Source organism: Perna viridis, chromosome 1, assembly GCF_037379345.1.
Source record: "Perna viridis isolate PV_CMFRI_1.1 ecotype Kerala chromosome 1, ASM3737934v1, whole genome shotgun sequence".
Classification (NCBI taxonomy): Eukaryota; Metazoa; Mollusca; class Bivalvia; order Mytilida; family Mytilidae; genus Perna; species Perna viridis.
Genome location: NC_142445.1, coordinates 31,860,932 through 31,884,867, shown reverse-complemented (window position 1 = coordinate 31,884,867; position 23,936 = coordinate 31,860,932). Strand labels below are relative to the sequence as shown.

The window sequence follows — 23,936 nt, the reverse complement described above, 5'->3', positions numbered from 1 at the left end:
GGTTCAGGTTATTTTTATTGCAGTTATTTCCGTTTCTGTCAGGCTTTGTAATTATTGCGTGCCAAACACATACATGTTGCCGCTCATCCAACTAAAGCCGATATTTACCTTTATCCCGACCGGACAATCTGATAAATTTCGAACAGTCTGAACCTTCGGGCACTTACGTTGTGAGAAAAAAGAGAGGTATTGAATTTAGCGTGCCCAGTGATTATACCGGAAGTGCCTTTTCTGAAGCTACGTCATAAGAAGGAGAAGAGCTGGCGAAATTGACGTGGCAAATACCCCTTATTCCTTGAATTACATGCTTTCTGTTCTTATCAGACAGTGAAATTGCGTTAACCTAGAACCTCACAAACTACTATATCACTTAGATTGTTTTTATCATTACAACCACAACATGGGATTGACGATATCAAACGTGTTCAATCGCCTCTTCGGCAAAAAGCAAATGAGAATTTTAATGGGTAAGTTTGTGTATGCCTAAGTAGAACTGGTTGCCATGTACATTGTATGTCCTGCTCAAGCTGTATTTGTTTTGAACTGAATCAACAATTTTACATGACATTACTGTGAATAATTTAGTGTGAGACTGAGAGCTACAATTTACAGTTTCAGTGACAAAAAATAACTGGCAAGAATTGGACAGGTTTCATATTAGTTAAGGAAGTTGAAAACCCTAATTATCATCAAGTATCATTTGCATGTTTCAAATATCTAGAGCTAGTTAAAAACAACAGCCCCCAAATGGCCAAATATTTATTTCTATGGTCATACATTTGTAATCACTCTTAGTTAATTCACAAACCACAGAGTAAATGATTATATCATAGTTCCAGCAGATGAGTTGAGGTTTTCTATTGTGTTATTTTCACAGAGAGCAACTGAGACTTAAGACCTTCTGTTGAAAGCTTTCAATAGATGAGATTCACATTCACTTCCATTCTTTAATTATATCAAGGTAGAGACAACTAGGGTCAACACGTGTTAGATAGGTAAACATTGCAATTTGAGCCAAGGGAACAGAAACTTTATTCAAGAGGTAACTCGAATGAAAATGGAATCCCCAGCAGACAAACACAACAATGTTTCTAAAATTTATAGGGTGTTTCATTTTGTTGGTAGGTTACATAAGGATGATTTTCATTTGTATCCCGGGTAAAGAAAATATATGGCAGGGTCAGTAGAACGAGAAATTCGCTTCTGACTTTCGAGATTTTCTAAAGTATCGTCGATATGGGATAGAAAACCTTACTTGTTCCGAATAGACACCTGCTCTAAAGGGAGATAAATGTCGACAAAATGTTGGTGTGCAAGTCGGGAATATATCTGTATCTTGGTGTACCACCTCTTTTGGAGAAACAACGACGTGTAATGTTTTTAAGTCGGGATTTTAACTGCGTATGGGGAATAAAGGAATACAGTGTTGAAAAATCATAGGTTTTAATGTTAGTTTATTCTGATAATAATCTTGAATTGAGCTTTCGATTTTTCAGTATCCACATTGAATTAATACTACTAGTACTACGGGGGTAACAAGTGTTGTGGTAGGAGTGGAGACCCTCTTTGACAGCTGTGTATAGAAGTTAAGTTTTGAAAGAGGTTTGGCAGTACATTAAAAGACGTCTTATGTTAGTTATTCGAAATTACTTTGACATTTTCAAAAAAAAAAAAAAATACTTTCAATTGGAAAGATTGTGATAAAACCCTGCAATCTACGCCAAACCCGTAACTGGTCTTCCTATAATTTTGCATATTAAATACAGATGAAAAACTTCTAAACAAACTTGGCTAAATTATATATTGCATGGAGTCTAATTTATTGAAAAGGGAACCTAATACTTTACGCTTCGGACAAGGGAGTGTAAATAAAATCCCTATTAGGACATCGGACTTGTCCGCTCGTCCTAGTCGCTCGCACCAGACTGAGCCATATTTAAATATACAATATGTGTATTATATATTTCTGCAGCACGTGCACCAATGGCCATTGCCTTGTGTTATTTTCACAGAGAGCAATTGAGACTTAAGACTTTCTGTTGAAAGCTTTCAATAGATGAGATTCAATTCACTTCCATTCTTTAATTATATCAAGGTAGAGACAACTAGGGTCAACACGTGTTAGATAGGTAAACATTGCAATTTGAGCCAAGGGAACAGAAACTTTATTCAAGTACTACAAAGAAATTTTAAATTATAGATATATTTAAAGCATGTTGGATATTTTTACGTTTGAAGACATGTTACCACCTTACTACAGTTCTATTAACATTCAAATCCGATATCATTTCTTTGTCCAGTGTAAAAGCATAGATCATTCTCTACCAAATTCGACTTGACGCTAAAGTCGTCTATGTAGGAATTTATATTGGATATTCAAAATTAAGCTGACAAGTTAACTACTGATCAAGGAATCCATTTATGGTTCTCACTGGCGTGGTCCAAATTTCAAGATCAAATGTTTAATAAAGTTCAGAAATTGTGCTCTCTATTTGTGCTATCACATGAACTTCATTTAGAAATTTAATTCCAGTAAACAAATGTTTATGCATATGGTGTGCTCTATAAATGTGTAAGTACTCTCTGACCAGTATACTGTAATGTAGGTGTCAGAGCAACATCTGCATACCTTAACAGTTTTGTTTTTGTTCTCTCGTTATATTTAAATTGATATTCAGTACTAACTTTGAATTAAAGATTTTGGTGACCATTACCAAGTAAACTGGATGGTTAAAGTTTTTTAAATTTTTTTTTGAAAACTGCATGTATTTGTTTGTTGTTAACACATGTTATCTTTTTTTACAGTGGGACTTGATGCTGCAGGAAAAACAACTATTTTATACAAACTTAAACTTGGAGAAATTGTGACTACCATTCCAACAATTGGTAAGATTTTTATGTAGTTTGCTTGTTTCTTTACCAGTATACTTGTACTGTACTTGTTAAAGTATGGGGAAAAGCTGGTTACTTACATTGAGTAATTCATTACTGTCCATGTTTTCTTTTAACAAGCCCAACATGTGGTACCTTAATGTACATGTAGAAATCAACTTCTACATATTCTTACCTTGCATATTTCCCTATGTTTCTTCTATTTAGTTTTGTAAATGAATTTACAACACAATGTGTATTAAATATGTATTCATTTACAGAATACAACATACATACCTTTTATTTCACAACTGTATTTTGTAGTAATGTTACTTAGTTTTGGCAATTTATACAAGCAGTTTATGTTTTGTTCAAGATATTAATTTATTTTAATCAATTTCCTGCATTTGTAATCAAACTAAACTGTATTAAAAATAATGTGACAGCTTGAAGTTATTTTTAATGTCATGATGGTTATTAAAAAATTACTGTAATAAATATTTGGTCTTTATATTTGACATGAAAAAAATAAACATTTACAAAGTGATCTTTTAATCAGTTTTATTCATTGTGAAGGTTGACTACTTTTATTGATAATGAAACAAAGGAAACTATTTTATTTGAGTTATCTGTTGCATAGTTTCTTTGATTATGGTATGGTATTTGTAGGTTTTAATGTGGAGACTGTAGAGTATAAAAACATAAGCTTCACTGTATGGGATGTTGGTGGCCAGGACAAAATCAGACCCCTATGGAGACATTACTTTCAGAATACCCAGGTTTGTTTTATCCTTACACTTTTATATTTTTTTAACAAAATATGTAGAGATATTTAATCTGTAATGCACACAAGTAAAATAAAATTGGCTTCAACAGCAATTTTATAGCTCACTCTTTTCATCTTTGTTGAATGAAACTGAAATTTGTGCTTAATATACTACAAAATTTAAAATCATATTAACCTGAATCGTAGTCATTTCTGCATTTACTGTATGCAGTTCAGTGTTCTAGGGCTTGACACCCAGAGCAAACACAACTTAAGTGGGAAAGTTGTTTATTATATTCCACTTTATCTTTGGAAAGAAGAAAACTTAAATTTTTGAAAGGTTTTGTGAAGTTCAGAAAACAAACTTAAATTGTGGAAAGTTAATCTTTATTTTGAGTTTTCCTGTGGAAATCTTTTTTTTTTTCAAATCTTAGAACACTACAGGTAATGAATAAGACTAAACAAAAAAAATTATTATAGTTTCACATACCAATAATTACAAATACTTTTGTACTTATCAATAAAGAATCAGTATATACATGTATATAAATAGGTGACTAATGAGACAAATTACATTAAGATTATTATCTTGTCCTTTTTGTCTCGACGAAGGCAAGACTTGGTTTTACTGTGTGGGCATCCACATTGAGATTTTATGTTAATTTTCCTGGTTAGGTCAGTTTGATATGAACCACTTTTGCTAGGTCAATCATATTTGGTATGCAGTGGCATTAGCATCACTATATCACTATTCAGTACCCATTTCATGCATGTGCCCCTGCAGTCATGGTCTATTGACTTTGAAATTTCTTGTTGAGATTTTAATATGAAGTTTTCTTATGAGGTCATTTAAACACAACTAACTTGTATTTGGTATGTAGTTGCATATGCCCTCACAGTCAATTGAAACTTTTGTAAATAGCAGATCATACTGGAGGAATCTGTCCACTTTGGAGGTGTCAAATTGTTGTATGGATATTGTGAATTGTCCATAATACATGTATATAAAATTATTAACAATGTCACAATCAATCAACTTTCGAATAACAGTGTCCATGTGTGACATGTCTCTGTGATAACCATTTATTTACTAAGGCCTTTTATTTTATTCCCATCACATTGATTCTCGCATGTATTATTCTTTACAGGGTCTTATATTTGTGGTTGACAGTAATGACAAAGAAAGAGCTGCAGAAGCACATGATGAATTAAGTAAAATGGTAAACAATTTTTTTTTAATAATCTTTTTTCTGTAAATACTTGATAATTGTTTGTTAGATGATGATGAAAACGGGAAAGAAGTAAAATTGTTTCTGAAAGTACTACCATTTTCTTTGAAAGGGACTTAATTCTGATTTTGCCAACTTTCTCTTCAAATATCTTTTAACTGGACAGCTGAATTGATAAAGCATTGAGTAATTCCATAAAATGCCTCAAACTCCATGAAAATTAAAATGTGTGACACTTCTTTTTTTAAGTGAATCACTTTATTTCTAATTTAAGGCAGAAAGATAATTTTTAATGCCTTTACTTTTAGTTTGACGGTATCATTCATTAGGACATGCACTATTTATTATACCCCACGCAACAAAGTTGCTAAGGGCATAATGTTTTTGACCTGTCCGTCAGTCCATCTTCAGTTTTCCTGACTTTTTTTCTAAACCCTTGCAGATTATGACATGATTTTTTTGTATATAAGTTGACCATGATAAGTTACAGGTCAAGTGTACATTTTGTCCCTTTAAGGGAAATACTGGGTTGGTTTGGTTAGTACTTCGCTATCATGGAAAAGGAGACTGCTCAGTTCAACTTGTATTGGAAAAACTGAATACAGTGTCAAGAGAATGTTACGTTAACAATAGAGATACGTTAGTAACATTTGACAGTGTCTGTGATTGAGCTTTTCAGTCCCGCTACAATGATATTTACTTTGGATTAACTATAGTTCAAAGAAATGACAGTCTGGAGTTTGAAACTACCATTCTGAATAACAGAATTTAGTTAGATGGTAAAGGTTTAAAGCCTAAAAACACTCTTATTCCTTTTTTATCAGGGTCCTTCTACATGTATTTCTCTTACAAACAAATTTACTGGAGTATCCAACATGGGACGTGTGGAGTATATGAGCACGCTCACTAAGGTTCTTTAATTAAAAAAATAACCTTGCCACATGGTCATTGATTAACAACTTTTAAAAATTAAGAAATTTTTATACTGTTAACAAATTACTGGAGGTAAAATAATCAGTCCAAATGATCTAAATGAATATTGGCTAAAACAGAATGTTATGTGGATTTTTTTGTTTGGAAAAGTAATCAATTTGGAATTTAAAAAACGTGAATGTACACCTTTATTTTCTAAGTCTTAGGGGTCATACAGAAAAAAAAAACTTACTAATGTTGTTAGCTCGTACATTTATATTTACATTTATAGTTGCAAGAAGATGAATTAAGAGATGCAGCATTACTTGTATTTGCCAATAAACAAGATTTACCAAATGCTATGTCAGCAGCTGAAATCACAGAATCGTTGGGCCTGAATACATTTAGAGGGAGAACAGTAAGTGCTATAAAAAGTTGCAGAATTTCATTTCTGTTAATTTGAAAAAAATTGAGCATTTATTATAGGGCTAATTATGCAAGTTCATTTTGCAATAGAGAAAAATATCCATTCAATGATAAAAAAAAAACTATAAAGTGTTAGCTTAAAATGTTGTGATTGCAAACCTGTATGATTTTTGTTGTATGACCACAATTTTTTTCAGTCATATGATGGCATCACCCTGTCAGCATCATCTGAATTGTAGGCATTGTCTTTGGTGCCTGTTAAATTTAGTTTTTTTTATGAAAACTTAAGCAAAACTTATCCAGTCTTTTTGATATTTTAACATATTGTTCCTTGGAACATGGCAGAGGGCACTATTGATTTTATAGGTTTTTGTCCTACCCCATATTGTAGAGTAATCAAGGGAACCAAGAATCTAGCGGAAATCAAAAGAATGCAATCAAGGGATAAAGACCAGACAGGGAAAACGGACACACACACCAATTATTGAAGAAATAAATCGAGGAAATTCCAGTTTATCATTGTTTTACCAAGGGCTGACCATTTAATACCGTTTTGCTCATGGTAAAACAATAATAAACTGGAGCTTCCATGATTTATTTCAATTCTAATAGGAAATTATGGTACCTTTTACATTTTCGTGACCTATTACGATAACCTTAGACACACTATATTTGTTCATATTCGGTTGTACACTTCACGCTGTCAGTTGAAATGGTTGTTGGTGAAACTTAATTTAAGTAAATTTAAGTAGAACCATGTTAGATTTGGGGACAGCATTAGAAGGTCACAGTGTTCACACATGGACAGGTACAATGTTTCATTCATTGATAATTGTTATTGCTTGTTTTCATTCATGATGGCGCAAGTGGCGAGTGCTGCTGTATACGTGTGTAAGTGATTTTTACAGAATATAATAAAACTTTTCTAAAATATAACGTTTAATATTTTATTAAATATGAATTTGATGTTCATTCACCCTTCTGAAATGAATTAAAACAGCTGATACACATTGGAATGTTACATGTTTGTTTACATGATTTAAGGTGGGCAGTAATTTGAGATTTCATAAATTGTGATTTCAGTAGGGGAAGAATGGACTCTCCCTGTTAAGCAATTGTATAAATTCCTGTCCGAGAGGGGGTAATTAATTGTTTAATCTATTTAAAATGTCTTGTAGAAATTTAGTATTTGGTACTCCTATTATATGAGATTATTCAGTTCACTTGGTATTGTAAAATACTGTTAAATTGTAATTGCAGGTTTTTTTTGTGAAATTTATTTCGTGAGATATTGTGTTTAACAAGCAATGTACCAGTATTATAAAATTTTTTAAATAAAAGAAGTTATCAGAATATATGGCTAAAACTAATATTTTTCATAACACTATAAGGAGATAGGTTCTTTCCCAGGTTAAGTATTTAAGAAATTATCAATCCAGATAAAGTATATAAAAATAGGAGATATGGTATGATTGCCAATGAGACAGTCATCCACCAAAAGCCAAGCAATGAAGAATTAAACTTCTACAGGTCACCACACTATCATATGACACTGTACTGTTTCACATTGATATATATATATATTTTTCATGAGAATCATTCTTTCATCTTCTGTTGCACTACTCATAAACACAAATATATTTTTGTTGTCATTATTTTAAAGATTTAGTCAAAAGCCTTGTAAGAAATGTCTAGTTTTATCGTTGTGATAAAAAATTGAATGTGACCAATGTCAGACTTGTGTATAACAGGATTGCTCTTTTTTTCACAGTGGTACATTCAAGGGACCTGTGCAACACAAGGAACTGGACTTTATGAAGGACTTGATTGGTTATCAAATGAACTGTCCAAGAGGTGAAGAGGACTAATGTAGATGTTTCTTGTATTATTTATAAATGTTGGGTCCTTTACTAAATGGTGAAAAAAATCTTGGCAAACATGTTTGTATTTTTATTCTAGCATTTTTGATAAATTAAATCCAAATTAAATAAGTTTTTTCTTAAAATTGGGTTGATTTAAAATGTTTTAATGTTACAGAATTTTGTATTGTAATGTATGTTTATGAAGAATTATGTTTTCTTTGTTTTTAGGATAGGCTATCTAATACTCTAAATATTCTCTTTTTTTATGTATTAGAAGAAAAAGATTATTTTTCATTGAATATAGTTTACACATATGGTGTTCAAAAATGCCAAGAGTTAACAGTTCATAGTGCATACTGTGATGTATATAATTTTAAATCTATTGACCAATAATTTCCCGTTTTGTATGTTTCATGTCGTGATTGGTAGTGTGAACATCATTGCTAAATGTGTGGTTACTTTCATTAACTTTTTAACATTTTAGTGCCTGTTCAGGGCATTTACATTATTAAGCTTTGGTTGACTATGAAGATATTGCTGTTTTGTATGAAATATGTTGTAATTAAGCTTAAAAATTAACCTTTCAAGGGTGCATTAAAATTTTTATAAAGTGCATTACGAAAATGTAGTGAAGAATTAATGAGAATAATGCAATTTGAAAAAAATCCTAATGTCTTATATATGGTCTTATTTATTTACACAAATGCTGAGAAGTGTTCCTATTTTATTAAATGATGAATTTCTTATGAGATTTTTTGTAGATTATTGATGCATTAATTTGATGAGGACATTTTCATTCCTAAGGCTTTTACACTCTGTCAAATTTATAACTTCGTGATTCAAATAACTTACTGGAGATTTGTGGATAGAAATGTTTTAGTAAAATCCATTAAAAAGCCTTGATACTTACTATAATATTGTAGATGAGTGTTTTTCAAAAAATATTAGAATTTATTTTAATTGATATGGTCTATGTATAAACCAGAAAAATGTTCCTTCATTGTGATGGTGGTAATGAAGTGTAATGCACATGGTCCTCTACTGAATGAAGAAACAAGATATTCTTGTTAGCTACCATGAAAGTAACAATAAAATGTGTAAAAATTATAACTTTTTGTTTTATTTAACATAGATTTAGAAACACAAAATGATTTCAGGAAAAAGTTTTTAGACCTGACATTGTGGATCCCAAAGTCCTGATTTTCCCTAATTGACCATAGGTTTTCATATATGAAAACATGACATTATTTATTAATTATTGTAGAATAAACATTGTCAGGTTTTCATTGAACAGCAAATGAGTTGCATCTTATAAGGGGTAAAAAAAAATGATGTCCATGATCATTTGGAAGGTGGACTCACTGTGAAGGTCAAGAAAGTCCTGCAACACACAAGGAAACACACATAACATTTTATATACTGGAACTAAAGAAAAGAAAAGTATGTTCATCAGTATACTAGGACTAGACAAGTCAAAAGTAACATATATGTATAAAGATTCAACTTGTATTATACTGTCACCATTTAATACACTAGAGTTAAAATTTATAAAATAGTAGCCGACTCAGTGTTGAGACTAAATGACTGGTAATACATGTGAAATTACCACAAATGTGAATGTTATCTTTAACATCGGTGGGGTGGGGTAACTTGAACTTATTCATATCCTTTCTTGCACATGAACTTTGAATATTAATCTACTAACGCTGACTGAAAACACTGCCATTTCCTTGTGTACCAGCTGAGTCTGAATTGATATCCTCTGCCCCAGCAACATTCTTTTTATATCCCGTGCAAACAGAGTTCGGAGGTTTTATAGGTTTAAGTCAGTCTGTCTGTCCAAACTATTCTAAGCAGCTTGCATAATTGTTATGAAACTTACTGGGGTGTGCAATTACCACATAGAGATGTGTATATTTTCAGGGATTTATGTTTGGACAAAAACTGTAGAAATGACAGCAGTTTGAACTTAGGCATTTTCCAGCAAAACTGGGTCTGGTGCTTTGTCCACAACTCCTCCTTAACGACTTGCAGGATTGTAATGAAACTTGATGGAGTAATATATTATCATATGAAGATGTACATATTGTCATGAATGAGTAATATTCTGTTATTGTGTTGTCAGCAAAAAGATAGTGCTGATTGCTTTTTTAGAAGTGGTAGCAAATCAGTGTTGAAAGTGCACAGTCTATGCACCATAAAGTTGTGTCTAAAATGAATCTTATGTCCACATTGGTCCCCAAATTTATATGGTTCAACAGGCTGTGGGGGATGGGCATGAATTAAAGTCCTGTTAGGAGTTATATCTAGTTTATTTAGATATGTCGGTTGGGGCTCCAACCAGAAATAAATCTCTAAATAAGTAAAATGAGGGTTGCAGAGTCGGAGTAAATTCGGACTAATACCAATTTAACGTATGTCGGCGTGGGGCCGATTCAGAAATTAGAAAAGAGGTTTCACACTTATAACTTTGATGCCCTTCTGACCTTAAAATTATTTGATAAATACTTTCCTAACCACTTTTATGAATCAATTATAAATTGTCTTGTGAGAATAGCCATGTAAATTTAGATACATGAAAATGTTTACATCAAATTTTATAAAAGAAAACACCCGTAATATTTCCATATAATGGGCATTTTACTACAACGTGTGTGTCATCCTAACTTTATTTACATTACATTATCAACATTTTCTATGTGTTCTATTCACGATTATTTCACGGAACTCTGTGATTATCAAGCGTATGTAACATTGTGTTTCTGGTGGTGAAAGCGCTTCGTGAAAGATCGAACATATCAATAATTAAGGATGGGGTCAGTGCGAACATAACAAAACGTTTAATTTTCATTCATTTCCCTTTGATTCATTTAACTTTCATTGAGTCAATTTGAACGATCTAAAACAAAAACAAAACAAAATTGGAATTTTAAAGCCGTCACTAATCGCAAAAATCCAAACACTGCGTGTGCTGACTGGGGTTACAGTTCTCGGTGCAGGTAGGGGAGGAATATACCTTAAATACGGCCTTTCAATGAAAGAATACGGAAATTCAATACTAAATCGGCATTTCTGATCAGTTAGAGGGGTGTGCAGACACTTTAGAGGGGGTCCTCTTTCACAGAATTTAGCAGTGGTGCTGTCAGAGAGGTTAATTACATAGATTTTCTGTGTCATATACATGTTATAAAGAGGGACTTGTAGCAAGTCTAGGTTGTCTGATTTTATGATTTATTCCATTTCGTCCATGGGTGGACATAGGGCGACTACAGTTTCTCTCCATTCGCTTCGGTTTTGGGCGATGGTGTTACAATTCTTCCACGTTAGTCCGACTCTCTTCAGTTCAGAGTTCAAACCCCTCCTCCAGGTGTTCTTTGGTCTTCCTCTTTTTCTTTGCCCTTGGGGATTCCAATCTAAAGCTTGCTTTGTAGTGTTTTTATTGTTCTTCCTTAAAGTATGACCAATCCATTTCCATTTTCGGGTTCGAATGGTGTTTTCTATTGGTTGTTGTTTTGTTCTTTGCCAGAGTTTCTTGTTTGTTATTTTTTCTGGCCATCTGATATTCAGTATATTTCTTAGGCACTTGTTAACAAAGACTTGTATAGATTTCATGGTGTTTTCTGTTTCTCTCCAGGTCTCGCAACCATATAACAGGACAGACTTAACATTGCTGTTGAAAATTTTTATCTTAGTAGTCGTTCTCAGTGTTCTACTTTTCCATACTGGCTTTAGAATGGAAAAAGCCTGTAATGCTTTCATCTTTCTGGCTTGTACATCTTCGTCAGTGCCTCCAGTTGTACTCATGACACTTCCAAGGTACGTAAATTTATCTACATTCTCTATCTGTTGGTTACTTACCAATATTGGATCCATCTGGTTTTGTTGGATTCTCATGGCTTTGGTTTTGGCTGTGTTGATATACAATCCTGTTCTTTTAGCTGTTTCTTCGAGATGGTTGACCTGGTGTTGGGAATCTTGAAGACGATGCGATAGTGTGCATATGTCGTCTGCAAATTCGAGGTCTTCTAGACGAGATGTTAGTGTCCATTGTATACCATGAGGGTCGTTGTAAGCTGTTGTTGCTATCCAGTCGATGACTATGAGAAAGAGAAGGGGAGAGAGAATGCATCCTTGCCTTACGCCAGTTGTTACAGGGAAAGGATCCGTCAATGTACCAGCATGTATGACCTGACAAGAGAATTCTTCATACAGTAACTTAATCATGGAAATAATCTTTGGAGGAATCCCATAGTGTCCTAGAATGTTCCACGAGGCCTGATGATCTATGCTGTCAAATGCTTTCTGGAAGTCAATAAAGTTTAGATATAGGGATGACTGCCATTCGATCGTTTGCTCAATAATTATTCTGAGTGTTGCAATCTGGTCGACACATGATCGTTCTTGTCTAAATCCAGCTTGTTCATCTCTCAGCTTGCTATCAATCTCTTCTTTCATTCTTTGTAAGATTATACTGCATAGGGTTTTACTAGGAATGGACAAAAGAGTTATTCCTCTCCAGTTGTTGCAATTGGATTTGTCCCCCTTTTTAGGTAGTTTTACCAAGAGTCCCTTTTGCCAGTCTTTTGGAATTTTTTCTTTTTCCCATATCTGGTTTAATAGCCCAAGAAGATATTGAATGGTAGTGTCATTCATGGACTTGAGGGCTTCTGGTGGTATGCCATCGATTCCCGCTGCTTTCCCATTCTTAAGATGTTTTAGGGCTTTTCTTACTTCATTTTCGGTAATTTTGTCAGTCTCTATGTTAAGTGTTGGACCTTCTTCAAGTATTGGTGGATCTGTTGGTGGTGGTCTGTTCAATACCTCACTAAAGTGTTCTTTCCATCTGTCAAGCTGATCTTCTAGCTTTGTGAGGGTATTGTTGTTTTTATCTTTGACTGGTAAATTTTCATTTTGAGAGATCTTTCCACTGAGTTGTCTTGTGATGTTATACAATGTTTTGATGTCTCCTTTTAAGCAGGCTTTTTCAGCTTCTACTGCTAACTTTTCAGCATTGTTTCTTTTATCTCTTTTACAGCTTTTCTTCACTTCTCTGTCTTTTGCGCTGTAAAGGTCTTGCAGGTTTTTCTTTTGCTGTCTGGTTTTGGCACTCATCAACTTTTCTTTTATTTCCCTTCTTTCAGATATTGTATCCCATGTTTGATCTGACATCCATTTCTTTCTTTTCACTTGAATGAAACCAACTGTTTCTTCGCATGCTTCCAGAATGGCTGTCTTTGTTGAGTTCCAGATGTCATCAATATCATTGTTCATTTCTTCGTTGTCAGGGCTAGTCAAGTACTAAATCTGTTCCTGAGTGTAATTTGGAAGTTTTCTTTCACTTTCTGATCTTTAAACTTCTCAACATTAAACTTCCTTTTTGTAGTCTCTCTTTTCTTTGTTGTTAAAAGCTTGAGTTTAATTTTTCCAATTACAAGGTGGTGATCTGATGCTGCGTCTGCTCCACGTTTTGTTCGTATATCTTGTAATGAAGATCTCCATCGACAGCTTATTGTTATGTGGTCTATTTGGTTTTCAGTGTCTCCAGATGGTGAAATCCAGGTGGTTTTATGACAAGATTTATGTGGAAACCAAGTACCGCCAATTACTAGACTGTTTATAGCGCAAAAGTCAGCAAACATCTCTCCGTTCTCATTCATTTGCCCTATTCCATGTGGTCCTATCTCCCTTTCTCTACCTCCTCTGTCATCACCTACTTTGGCATTCAGATCTCCTAAGATGATAAGGATGTCTCTTTTAGGAACGGCATCAACAACTGATTGTAATAAGTTGTAGAAGTCATTTTTATCATCTTCGTCTGCGGTGTTTGTTGGTGCATACACCTGTATAAATGTTGTTTTCTGGATTCGAGTGTCAAATCTAGCTGATATCACTCTTGCAGATATTGGATTCCACTCCAAAAGCGATTTCTTGGCTTTCTTTGTAAGCATGAATCCCACGCCTTTGTCATGTATGTCGTCTTCATTTGGATTTCCTGAGAATATGACCGTATGACCTGAAGATAGTGTTGTCATTCCAGCTGTATTCCATCTTACTTCGCTGAGTCCTAGAATTTCGATATTGTATCTATCCATTTCGTTCACAATTTGCAAGCTTTTGCCACTTTGATACATTGTTCTAACATTCCAAGTGCCTATGGTTGTTTGTTGTTTTGGTGAGAACAACTTCATCAGCTTTCGCGTCATTTGCTGTCCTCGATGTTTGGTTTGGTCCTCTTTCTCTAGTCGTTGACGAGTCCGAGGAATGACTTTTACTGTAATCGTTTCTGTAACCATTTGTATCCACTAGTGGGGGGTTGGCCCTCTAGCTTTAGCTTTATTTTAATGTGGTGGTCAGCAAGTCCCTCACATGCTTTTGTATCAGAGTCAGCTCTCCTAGATAGGTTCACTACCATGGGTGACGACTCCTTTCTAGCCGGGTTTTACATCAGAGTTTCCTCTCCTAGACAGGTTCCCTTTCAAAGGAATGATCCCAGTCTGACCATCGTTTTCTGTCTGGGTTGTCTCCCGTAGCCTTTGACTCAACAGTCCATCACAAGGCAGCGATCTATTTAACCCATAGGTGGGGCAAGGTTGGTGAGAGCCAGGGCGTGTTCCACGCGCCGGTGGGCCTGCACTCTACACCTCTAGGGTCCTTGTTACTCCGAGATCCCCTTCATGTTAGCCTTGAGTACTAGACCCAAGTTACCGTGTGTTACCTCGGGGAGGCAAATTGAAGGAGTCTTGGTAGTGTAGAGGCTATGTACTGGCAGAGGAAGGCTTCTGCTTACGCTGCTCCCCTTTTCGTCTACACGTAGACTAGCCAGCGTCAGTAGCGATCTAGAGACGTTCGATCACTACTGCACTAGACGCATAACACTACCCTGTGGTTATTAAGCCACCAACACACAACAAGGTTGTCTAGCTTGTTGTAATATTTATTTATTACAAAATTGGCTATAACTGAATATATTTTTAGTTATAAGACATACATGATTTTTAAAACATTTGGCCTTGGAAGCACTGATAGCCTGATTTTGGTCTGACATGAAGAATACAGAGTAAGGATTTTTCTTCACATCTTAAAGTTTTCTTACATTATGAAGAAAAATAAATCCTAGTTGATGAATCAAGCTAATTAAAAAGGCATTTATTTTAAATTATCAATATATTCATCTTCGTCCTCTTACGTGTTACACCTGCCTCATATTATCCTTAAAAACTGAAAATTAGAATGACACTTAATATTTCTCACACCATCGTGTCAACCTACTAATTAAATTAAAAAAACCAGAAAAAAATACGGAACTTCTTTCGCGTTCGCACCGATGGTGTTCATAACTAATCAAAGAAATTAACCAATCAGATTCGATGTAACAATTACATTCATTCGTATTTTTTTTTTGTTTACGTATTCACTAAGCAACGATTAGCGTGACAATCTAAACTCACCAGACCATACTGTCTGAATCTTTTCTTTTGTGTCCGGAAGTGTGTAGTATTGTCTTTGTAAGTATTGTAATAGTCAGTAGATTTACTTATTTCCTATGTTCTATGACTATGACTATGAACGAAAGCTAACACCCGAAGTCGACTAAGTCTAAGAAGTTATGCACTTAATGCATCATAAAAAACAAATTTTCTATTCAGGAATTGTAGATATTTACAATTCTTATAAATATTTAGTTCAATGGAAATAAAAGGCATGCATGTCATGGGAATTGCCAAGGAGCGATTTGTTTCAGAATATCTTGAAAATTCGCATGCCTATTGTATTGCTATGCATACTGAACATACAATTTTGTTTTCTGCCCAAGAATGCCAGGATCAATGATATCCACCCAACCAACTGAACCCTGACATGTCACAACTGTATACTTAACTCCAGTAGACACACAATAGAATTAATTCTTAACGTTCCTGGTGAACTTCTAACTGGCACAAGCCATTGCTGTTTGTATATGCCATGTGTACAGTTAAATAATGTGCATAAATATAGTAATAGAAATAGATGATGAAGATTGAATGTTCTGTAATTACCAACTCCTCAAGAAATAAAATATGAAGTTTTCAATAATTTGAATAGCCCATAGTAAACAGTGGTATATTTCTAAAATCATGTGTGTCTATAAATGTCAGGGCATGTTTTGAAACAGTATTGAAATGCAGGGCATAGCTTGATATGACCCGAAGGTTGAACTCTGAGCATTTTGGTTACAGTTATGGCAAGTATAGACACACCACTCAATCTTGACACAGCTTTGAATTTTAATTATGATTAGACATTTGACAAAGGATAAAACTTCTTAAATGGTTCCAGTGAAAATCAATATTTAACTTCCTGTGGGGATATGGTGCCTTGTGTTACAATTTCAAAACGGTCCATCCCTTTCACTCAAGCTACCAGCATTGTCCAGAAATCAGAAAAAAAACTTATTTCTGGCCCTTTTTTCTCACTTGGCTCAAGTTGCAACATCAAAAATTAATCTAAGTCTTCCTTTTGTTGTATTGCATCACATAGATCCATTCAGTTTTACTCCAGTAATTATACAGACATAAGGGTCAATACCAACTTCTTTTTGTGGTTTGAAAGAGTAATCAAGGGAACCAAGATTCTAGTAGAAATGAAAAGAATGTAATCCAGGGACAAAGACCAGACATGGAAAACACAACAAGGAACATAAAATAACCAAAATAATACATGTTAATGAACAATTCAGACTCCACTAAAAACTGGGAGCATGGACCAGGTGCACAAGTAGGGTGAATATCCTCTGCTTTTTTAGAAACACTGGCCGAGTTGCTCATAAAAAGTCAAGTCCTTGGTAGACGAGAGAGGAAAGGAAAACTGACACATTGAACAAATAAGTTCTCATGGTGCAGGTGGATACACCACAACAATCCATGAGTTCATGATGATGACCATAAAACTTCTGTAATTACGACTTCAAATTTGTAGCAACATAATCCTGTTCCAGAAGCCTGATGGTAAGAAGTCTAGAACGATACAAAAAGTCTGTGTAGTTACGGCAAGCTCTGACATAACGTATGAGTTGTGATATGAAAATTCCATAAGCAGGTACTGAAGGGATGCTGCCACAGATGAAAGAAAAGTTGACAATATGGAATGAAACCTTGTTATAAAATTTTAAAACCGATACTCAAATTTTGTCTATGGACAATGACACCACCAAAATGGACAATAATTACAGTGCCAAAGCAATAATTTTTTTTGTTGTCGTATAAAAATGGGGAAAGCAATGAACTGAGTTTTCCCTAGGCTTAATCTTGCCAGGGGAAACAGGATATGGTAATTCTATTGCACTGGTTAATAAATAAGTTCATTTTTATGATTAACTTTCTCACAATTATTGTAAATTCCTAAACTCTGTGAGCACTTTTAAGTAGGGAAAATAATCAATATATGTTCTCCGTATATTTACAACCAGCTCTGTTTGGCAACCTTTATTCCATTTTAATTTGTAATTTGATGAACACTTTCAGGTATTATGGCAACTGTGGCAGAACCAAAGTCTATGACAAGAGCTAAACAGTGGTCTGAAGAGGTAGAAGAGGCATACAGATTTCAAGTTGCTGGTTACAGGGATGCTATTGAATATCAAAAAGTTAACAATAACCAAGATGTGAGTATCATACAAATTATTGTCACGGAACATTCTCTATCGTACTTAATCTGTTCACCCTCTCTATATAACACTGATTGTGAAAGAAGTATGGTAACAATGGTACATTTGTACATTTATAGCTTTTTTCTTAAAACCGGAGAAAATGCTTCAATTTATTTCTTTGGTAGCCCCTCGTGTTATGTAACTTCTTCGTCCATATCCTTCCTAGTTTTATTCAATGAACTTGGTTTTCAGTTTTAATCACAATGAATAATTAATAAAATTGAAATTGAAATACAGTTTATAAATATTAAGTATTTTGACAAAATGGAGGCTGAATTTTAGATGTTTCTAGGAGTTGTGCTACAGTTAAATTATTTGATTTTGTAGGTTGATAGATGGCCACACAATGGATATGTTAAAAAACTGAAAAGGAAAGATGGATGCTTTTACTATTTTAATAAAACAAGAGAATGCCCAGAAAAAGACATTAACAAATGTAAATTGTATGTGTATTAATAATTGTGAATATTTTATATATATTCACTCTTGTATTATCAAATGCTGCCACTAGATGCAAATACTGCACACACCTTTAATGTTTCTTTATAACTTTCATTGAACAATCAATGTTGGAACTAGTGTGTAAAGTTGTTTCAAACTGTTTATTTATATATTTATTTCACTCATTACATTTTTTATGAAGAGCATTATATATTTTAATCTGAAGTGTTCATTTTAGTGTTGCTCTTATATCTACATTCATAAAATTTTCAACATCAACCATTAATTTTTTAAAACATAGTGAAATTGAATGTGTGTGAGAATGAGATTATCTGAGTGGTATGTGGTTGTTTATATGGTGAAGATGTAGGTATAGAATATGAATAGAATGGAATGTTTGATTAAAGTACTAAATGCTGCTTGTATTGATCTGTTTTGTTTCTTTATTAATGCCTAACACATTTTGTCTTTTTGTGAATTGCTGTATTAAAATTAGTATAAGTTTCAAGTATTTTACAGATGTTCATATTGTTCATAAATTAATTTTTATACCCCTATGACATGTTTAGAGTATACAGAGATCCTCTTGTAAATGGCTATGAGATTAAGCAAAAGAAAGTTTTCTTCCCCTAGTGCCACAAAACTTGAATCATTTTTTTTTCAAAACTGGACCAAAATTTAAACAAAAGGCTCCCAGGAGCCTGAATCGCTGACCTGGTTAAATTTTTTGCCTTTCAAGGGCAATAACTCTTACAAGGAGTTGTAAGACAATTTTCATTCAAAGGAAACTTTGGTAGGACTTGTCATAAGGATCATTTCATCAGTTCAAAGTTTCATTCTATCTGTTATAGTTTTCAAGATGTTGGCTGAAAACTGCTAAAACATAACTTTCTGCTAATCAAGAGCAATAACTCAAACATGGAGTTGCAGGATACCCCAAAGAACATTCATGCCAAGTTAGGTACCAATTGGTCAAGTAGTGTCAGAGGAGATGATTTTTTTAAAAGAAATAACATTAAAAACAGCAAAAAATGTCGAAAAAAAACTTTAACATGGCTAATAATGGATTAAAATGAAAATTTGACCAGATAGATCTCATTATGCTGAACATGTCAGAATTTGGCTAAAGCTAACGGTTTTGGAGATATAAGCGAATAACTACTGTCTGACCCCTATGTTCTATTTTTAGTAACGACGGCCATGTTTTTCGACGGATCCAAAATCCCCACATCAATTCTATGCCGGATACCCCAAAGAACATTCGGCAAGGTGAGCTGAAAAGAATAGTTAAAATAAAAAAAAAATTTTACATGGGTTTTAATAAACACCTATTTATACCCTTTTGGCCCATATTTCTAAAATTCTAAAATGGTAGGGGTCATGAAGTCCAAATTAAATAGGAACCTTCCTTTAGTGGTTAGTAAAAATAAAAATTTCAGAACAATTGGCTAACCTCACCTATCACACAGAAACGAAGTGTCCAAAGATGACAACTGCACCATAACATTATACATCTGAAATCTTATTGAAAAACGTAGGCAGGATTTTTTTTAAGGAGTCCAATATTTTTTTTTAAAACCTGACCAAAAATAAATAACAAGAGGCTCCCAGGTGCCTGAACCGCTCACCTGTTTAAATTTTGAGTTTCAAGGGCAATAAATTTAAAAAGAAGTTGTCCAACTATTTTGATTCAAGAAGACTTAGGTAGGGCTTATCATAAGGATCATTTCAGTGATTGAAAGTTTCATTTTATCTATCATAGTTTTCATGATATTGGCTGAAAACTGTAAGAAAAACGTCATTTTCCACCTTTCAAGAGCAATTACTTTTAAAAGGAGTTGTCTGACAACTTTTATCACTGAAGACTTACTGGAATTAAAATGAGGAACATAATAAAAGAAGAATTCAAATCAGAAAGAAAAACATTCTACATGGGTTTTAATAAACACTAATTTTTACCCATTTTTTTGCCCATTTTCTAAAATGGTAGGGGCCTCAATGTCCAAACTAAATAGGAACTTCCTTTAGTGGTTAGTAACAATCATATCAAATATTCAGAACAATTGACCAACCACAACTACTGCACAGAGACGAAGTGTCCCTGGATGACGACTGCGCCATAACATTATACAACTGCAAAGTAAAAAAAAACTAGAGGCTCAAGAGAGTCTGAATTGCTCACCTTGTTAACCATTTGCTTATTTGAATCGTTTAAAAAAAAAACTGTCTTCCGACCCCTATGTTCTATTTAGAATAGGCAGCCATATCGATTCAGGATTAAAAATCACAACGATAATTTTGAGCACAATACACTAAGAACTAATATGCTTATTTTCATTAAATGATCTTAAATGGTTTAGAGAAGATTTTCAATGTTGAACACATGTAAAAAGAACAAGAAAAAAACACACACACAAAACTGTTTCAGGGGCCACAACTCCTACATCAGTCAACAAATTGTTTTGAAAATTTCGGCATAGGTCCATCTCATGAAGCTGAACAATATAACCCCCCCACCCCTGCAACAATTTTGCTATAGGAAACATTTTTTTGAGTTATTTGCAAAAAACTGCCCTCATAATCATTTCATATAGATGAACAATATTAACCATGCAAGAAATCCGTTAAAGGCAACAGTTTTTGAGTTATTTGCAAAATCTGCCTTCTGATCCCTATGTTTTATTTTTAGTAGCAGCAGCCATGTTTTTTTCATGGATCAAAATTCCAAACTGTCATTTTGTGTGGGATACCCTATAAAGGAACAAATATGCCAACTTTCATTGAATTCTGTAAAATAGTTTTTGAGAACAAGATTCTTGAAGTTGTACATGCGAAAAATGCCAAAAAAAAAAAACCTGTTTCAGGGGCCATAACTGCTACACCAGTTGACAAATTGTTTGAAAATTTTGGCATAGGTTCGTCTCATAATGCTGAACATATTTCCCTGCCTGAAATTTGCTAAAGGCAACAGTTTTTAAGTTATTTGCTAAAAACTGTCTTCAGATCCCTATATTCTATTTTTAGTAATGGCAGCCATGTTTTTCACGGATCAAAAATCCCAACAGTCATTTGTGCAGAACACCCTAAGGAACAATCATGCCAAGTTTACATCCTGTATGTCTAATAATTTCATAGAAGATTTTTAAAAATTTGTCCACGATGACGACGACGGTTGCCAAGTCATGTTATAAGCTCACTTAGCCTTCGGCCAGGTGATTCAATTAAGTCTGAGTTGCCACCATAATAGGAGTAACTATGGAAATTAAGAATATTTTCAAACTTACGTATTTTAATTTTGGCACTCAGGCTTGGTAATAACAGGAGCATTCTAAATTTTTAAACAATAATTCTTATGACATGCTTCAAAGATCTTTAGACTACAGCCATGGTAAAAAAGTGATAAACATATGACCAACATTTCGAGCAACACATAGAGTGCATCTATTAAAAAACACAAAGAAACTAGTCCTATTAGAATCTAAATAAATCACAAAATACAATGGCGTAGCATCATTAAAGCAGTGTAAGCATGTGCTTACAAATTATTTTGACAATTTTAAGTTTGAACTCTATAGGTCCAAGATCAAGTTCTATTCAAGATCAGTTCAAATAAACAAGCGTCCGTGTGTTGATCTTCAACTTCATATAACCTTTTCAAAACAGCAAAAACTGCTTCCACAGAAACAAAAAAACCACGGGTTTACAGAACCTCAAGTTTTATCAGAGCCAGATATATCTGCTCGTCCTGCTCCATGTAGCACTGAAAGTATAGACAATACACTAGGGCCTAAATCATTACAGCCAAAAAAAACTTTGATATTGCTTCATACAAGAGGAAGGTTGACAACAAACAAAATCTCTTTCTACTGAAAAATAAATGGGTTGTTCCCGATTCTTTTGTATTTCCTCTTACAGAAATTCCTTGAGTGAAAATGGGTTTAATCGAACATGGCTCGATAAACATTCTTGGTTAAGATATTCCGAGTCAGAAAATGCAGTGATTTGTTTGTATTGTGTTTTACTCAATAGTTCTGATAATGCTTTTGTAAGAACCCCTGTAAACGATTGGGCAAATTTGAAAACTTTGATAAAATGACACTTGGGCAAACCTGGTCATGACAAGTGTATTGAAATGAGTGAAAATTTTATGAAAATTGCTGGAGGTAAAAGGTATGATGTTGTCTCAATGTTGAGTTGCTCATTTCAAAAATAAAATTTTAAGAAACAGGGCTGTCTTGAAAAGTATTTTGATTACTATTTATTCGTGTGGAAAGTAAAACATTCCCCTATGTGGTCATACCGAGATAAAAGTAATTTAATTGCTCATAACAAATTTAGGGCAGAAAATGATAGGATTTTGTCTGACTATCTACAAAGTAGTCCCGCAAACGCTAGATATCTATCAAACCAGATACAGAATGATTTAATTCATATATGTGGCCAACAGTTACGGCAGCAGATCGTCGATGAGTGTAATTCTGCAAACTGTTTTAGCATAATTTAAGATGAAACTACTGATGTTTCTACCGTCGAACAGGTTTCTTTATGCTTGTGTTATGTCGGTTCAATTAAAAGGGATTGACAAACAGAAAACAAAAGAAAACAAAGATTAAGAAAAACGAGAAAAAAGAAAAAAATTAAAGAAGGCTGTGATTCTTTAAACTTATACACCTTCCTCTAAACATTTAACAGGTTTTAAAATAGATGGTCAAAGCTGTTACCTTAATGAAAAAATTTTTATTTGAATTTGAAAATTATGCTCAGCTTATTGGGGGGGCTGATGCCCCCCTCAGACCCCCTATTTACATCTCTTCAATTTCCGGCTACGCTCATTGTCAGGTCTTTGTCCCTGTATTACATTTTTTTATTTCTGCTAGAATCTTGGTTCCCTTGATCACTCTTTCACTTTGAAAAACACCACTTCTTTGTGAAATTTAAAAGAAAATGAATTTCTCTCAAAATTGGCTTTGATATAACACTCTAATTTCCAACTGAGATAAACATGTTATATTTCATTTCAATTGGTCTGCTATTTTTGAAAGAAATAACATAAAAAAATAGCAAAAAAAATGTTGAAAAAGGGCAATAACTCCAACATGCCTTAACAGATTAAAAAGAAAATATATCTACAGATAGATCTCATCATCTCAACACTTTTAACCTGTCAGAATTTAGCTAAACCTTAAGGTTTTGGAGATATATGTGAAAAACTTCTGTCTGACCCCATGTTCTTTATTCAGTAATAGCAGCCATGTTTTTTAATTGATCAAAAATTCTGCACACGAGTTGTATGCAGAACACCCTATTGGTCCATTAGTTTCTGAGAAGATTTTTTAAAGAAATAATATTAAAAATATGAAAAAAAAACGCTAAAAATGGGCAATGACACCAATTTAGCTCAACAGATTAACATAAAAATTTCGCAAAAGATAGATCTCATCATGCTAAACACTTTTACCCTTTCAAAATTAAACTAAATCTTAAGGTGTTGGAGATATAAGCGAAAAAAACTGCTCCCTGACCATTATGTTCTATTTTTTTAAAATAGTGACCACATCTGTCCAAGGATTAAAAAATCTCCACATGAGTTCTATGCAGAGTACCCTAAGGAACATAGGTTCTTATTGGTCCATTAGAAGAATTCTAAAAAATTGTTTACAAGGATGACCGACGCCAAGTGATGGCAATAGCTCATATGGCCCTTCGGACCCAGTGAGCTAATAAAAGGAATTACATTTGGACTA

The 23,936-nt window shown here is 33.8% G+C and overlaps 3 protein-coding genes across 3 annotated transcripts; 2 read left to right on the top strand and 1 right to left on the bottom strand.

The window, feature by feature from the left end:
- Positions 1-226: 226 nt before the first annotated feature.
- LOC148628389 (ADP-ribosylation factor 4) lies at positions 227-9,176 on the top strand. The gene is made up of 6 exons (XM_088586531.1): positions 227-467; positions 2,806-2,886; positions 3,541-3,650; positions 4,786-4,857; positions 6,071-6,196; positions 7,976-9,176. The coding sequence occupies exons 1-6, from the start codon at positions 401-403 to the stop codon at positions 8,060-8,062; spliced, it is 543 nt and encodes a 180-aa protein (XP_088442657.1). The 5' UTR covers positions 227-400; the 3' UTR covers positions 8,063-9,176.
- A 4,181-nt stretch (positions 9,177-13,357) lies between these two features.
- On the bottom strand, positions 13,358-14,158 carry LOC148628388 (protein CFDP2-like). Its single transcript, XM_088566389.1, has one exon. The coding sequence runs from the start codon at positions 14,156-14,158 to the stop codon at positions 13,358-13,360; it is 801 nt and encodes a 266-aa protein (XP_088422515.1).
- A 1,284-nt stretch (positions 14,159-15,442) lies between these two features.
- On the top strand, positions 15,443-18,617 carry LOC148628387 (meiosis expressed gene 1 protein homolog). Its single transcript, XM_088586505.1, has 3 exons — positions 15,443-15,571; positions 17,567-17,706; positions 18,079-18,617. Exons 2-3 carry the CDS (start codon positions 17,572-17,574, stop codon positions 18,205-18,207), a joined length of 264 nt encoding a protein of 87 aa, XP_088442631.1. The 5' UTR covers positions 15,443-15,571; positions 17,567-17,571; the 3' UTR covers positions 18,208-18,617.
- The last annotated feature ends 5,319 nt before the right edge of the window (positions 18,618-23,936 follow it).

Coding starts and splice junctions, on each gene's coding strand:
- LOC148628389 (XM_088586531.1), top strand. CDS start 401: ATGGGATTGACGATATCAAACGTGTTCAATCGCCTCTTCGGCAAAAAG. Junction 3,651..4,785: donor ATTACTTTCAGAATACCCAG/GTTTGTTTTATC, acceptor TATTCTTTACAG/GGTCTTATATTTGTGGTTGA. Junction 6,197..7,975: donor ATACATTTAGAGGGAGAACA/GTAAGTGCTATA, acceptor TTTTTTTCACAG/TGGTACATTCAAGGGACCTG.
- LOC148628388 (XM_088566389.1), bottom strand. CDS start 14,158: ATGGATAGATACAATATCGAAATTCTAGGACTCAGCGAAGTAAGATGG.
- LOC148628387 (XM_088586505.1), top strand. CDS start 17,572: ATGGCAACTGTGGCAGAACCAAAGTCTATGACAAGAGCTAAACAGTGG. Junction 17,707..18,078: donor AAGTTAACAATAACCAAGAT/GTGAGTATCATA, acceptor TTGATTTTGTAG/GTTGATAGATGGCCACACAA.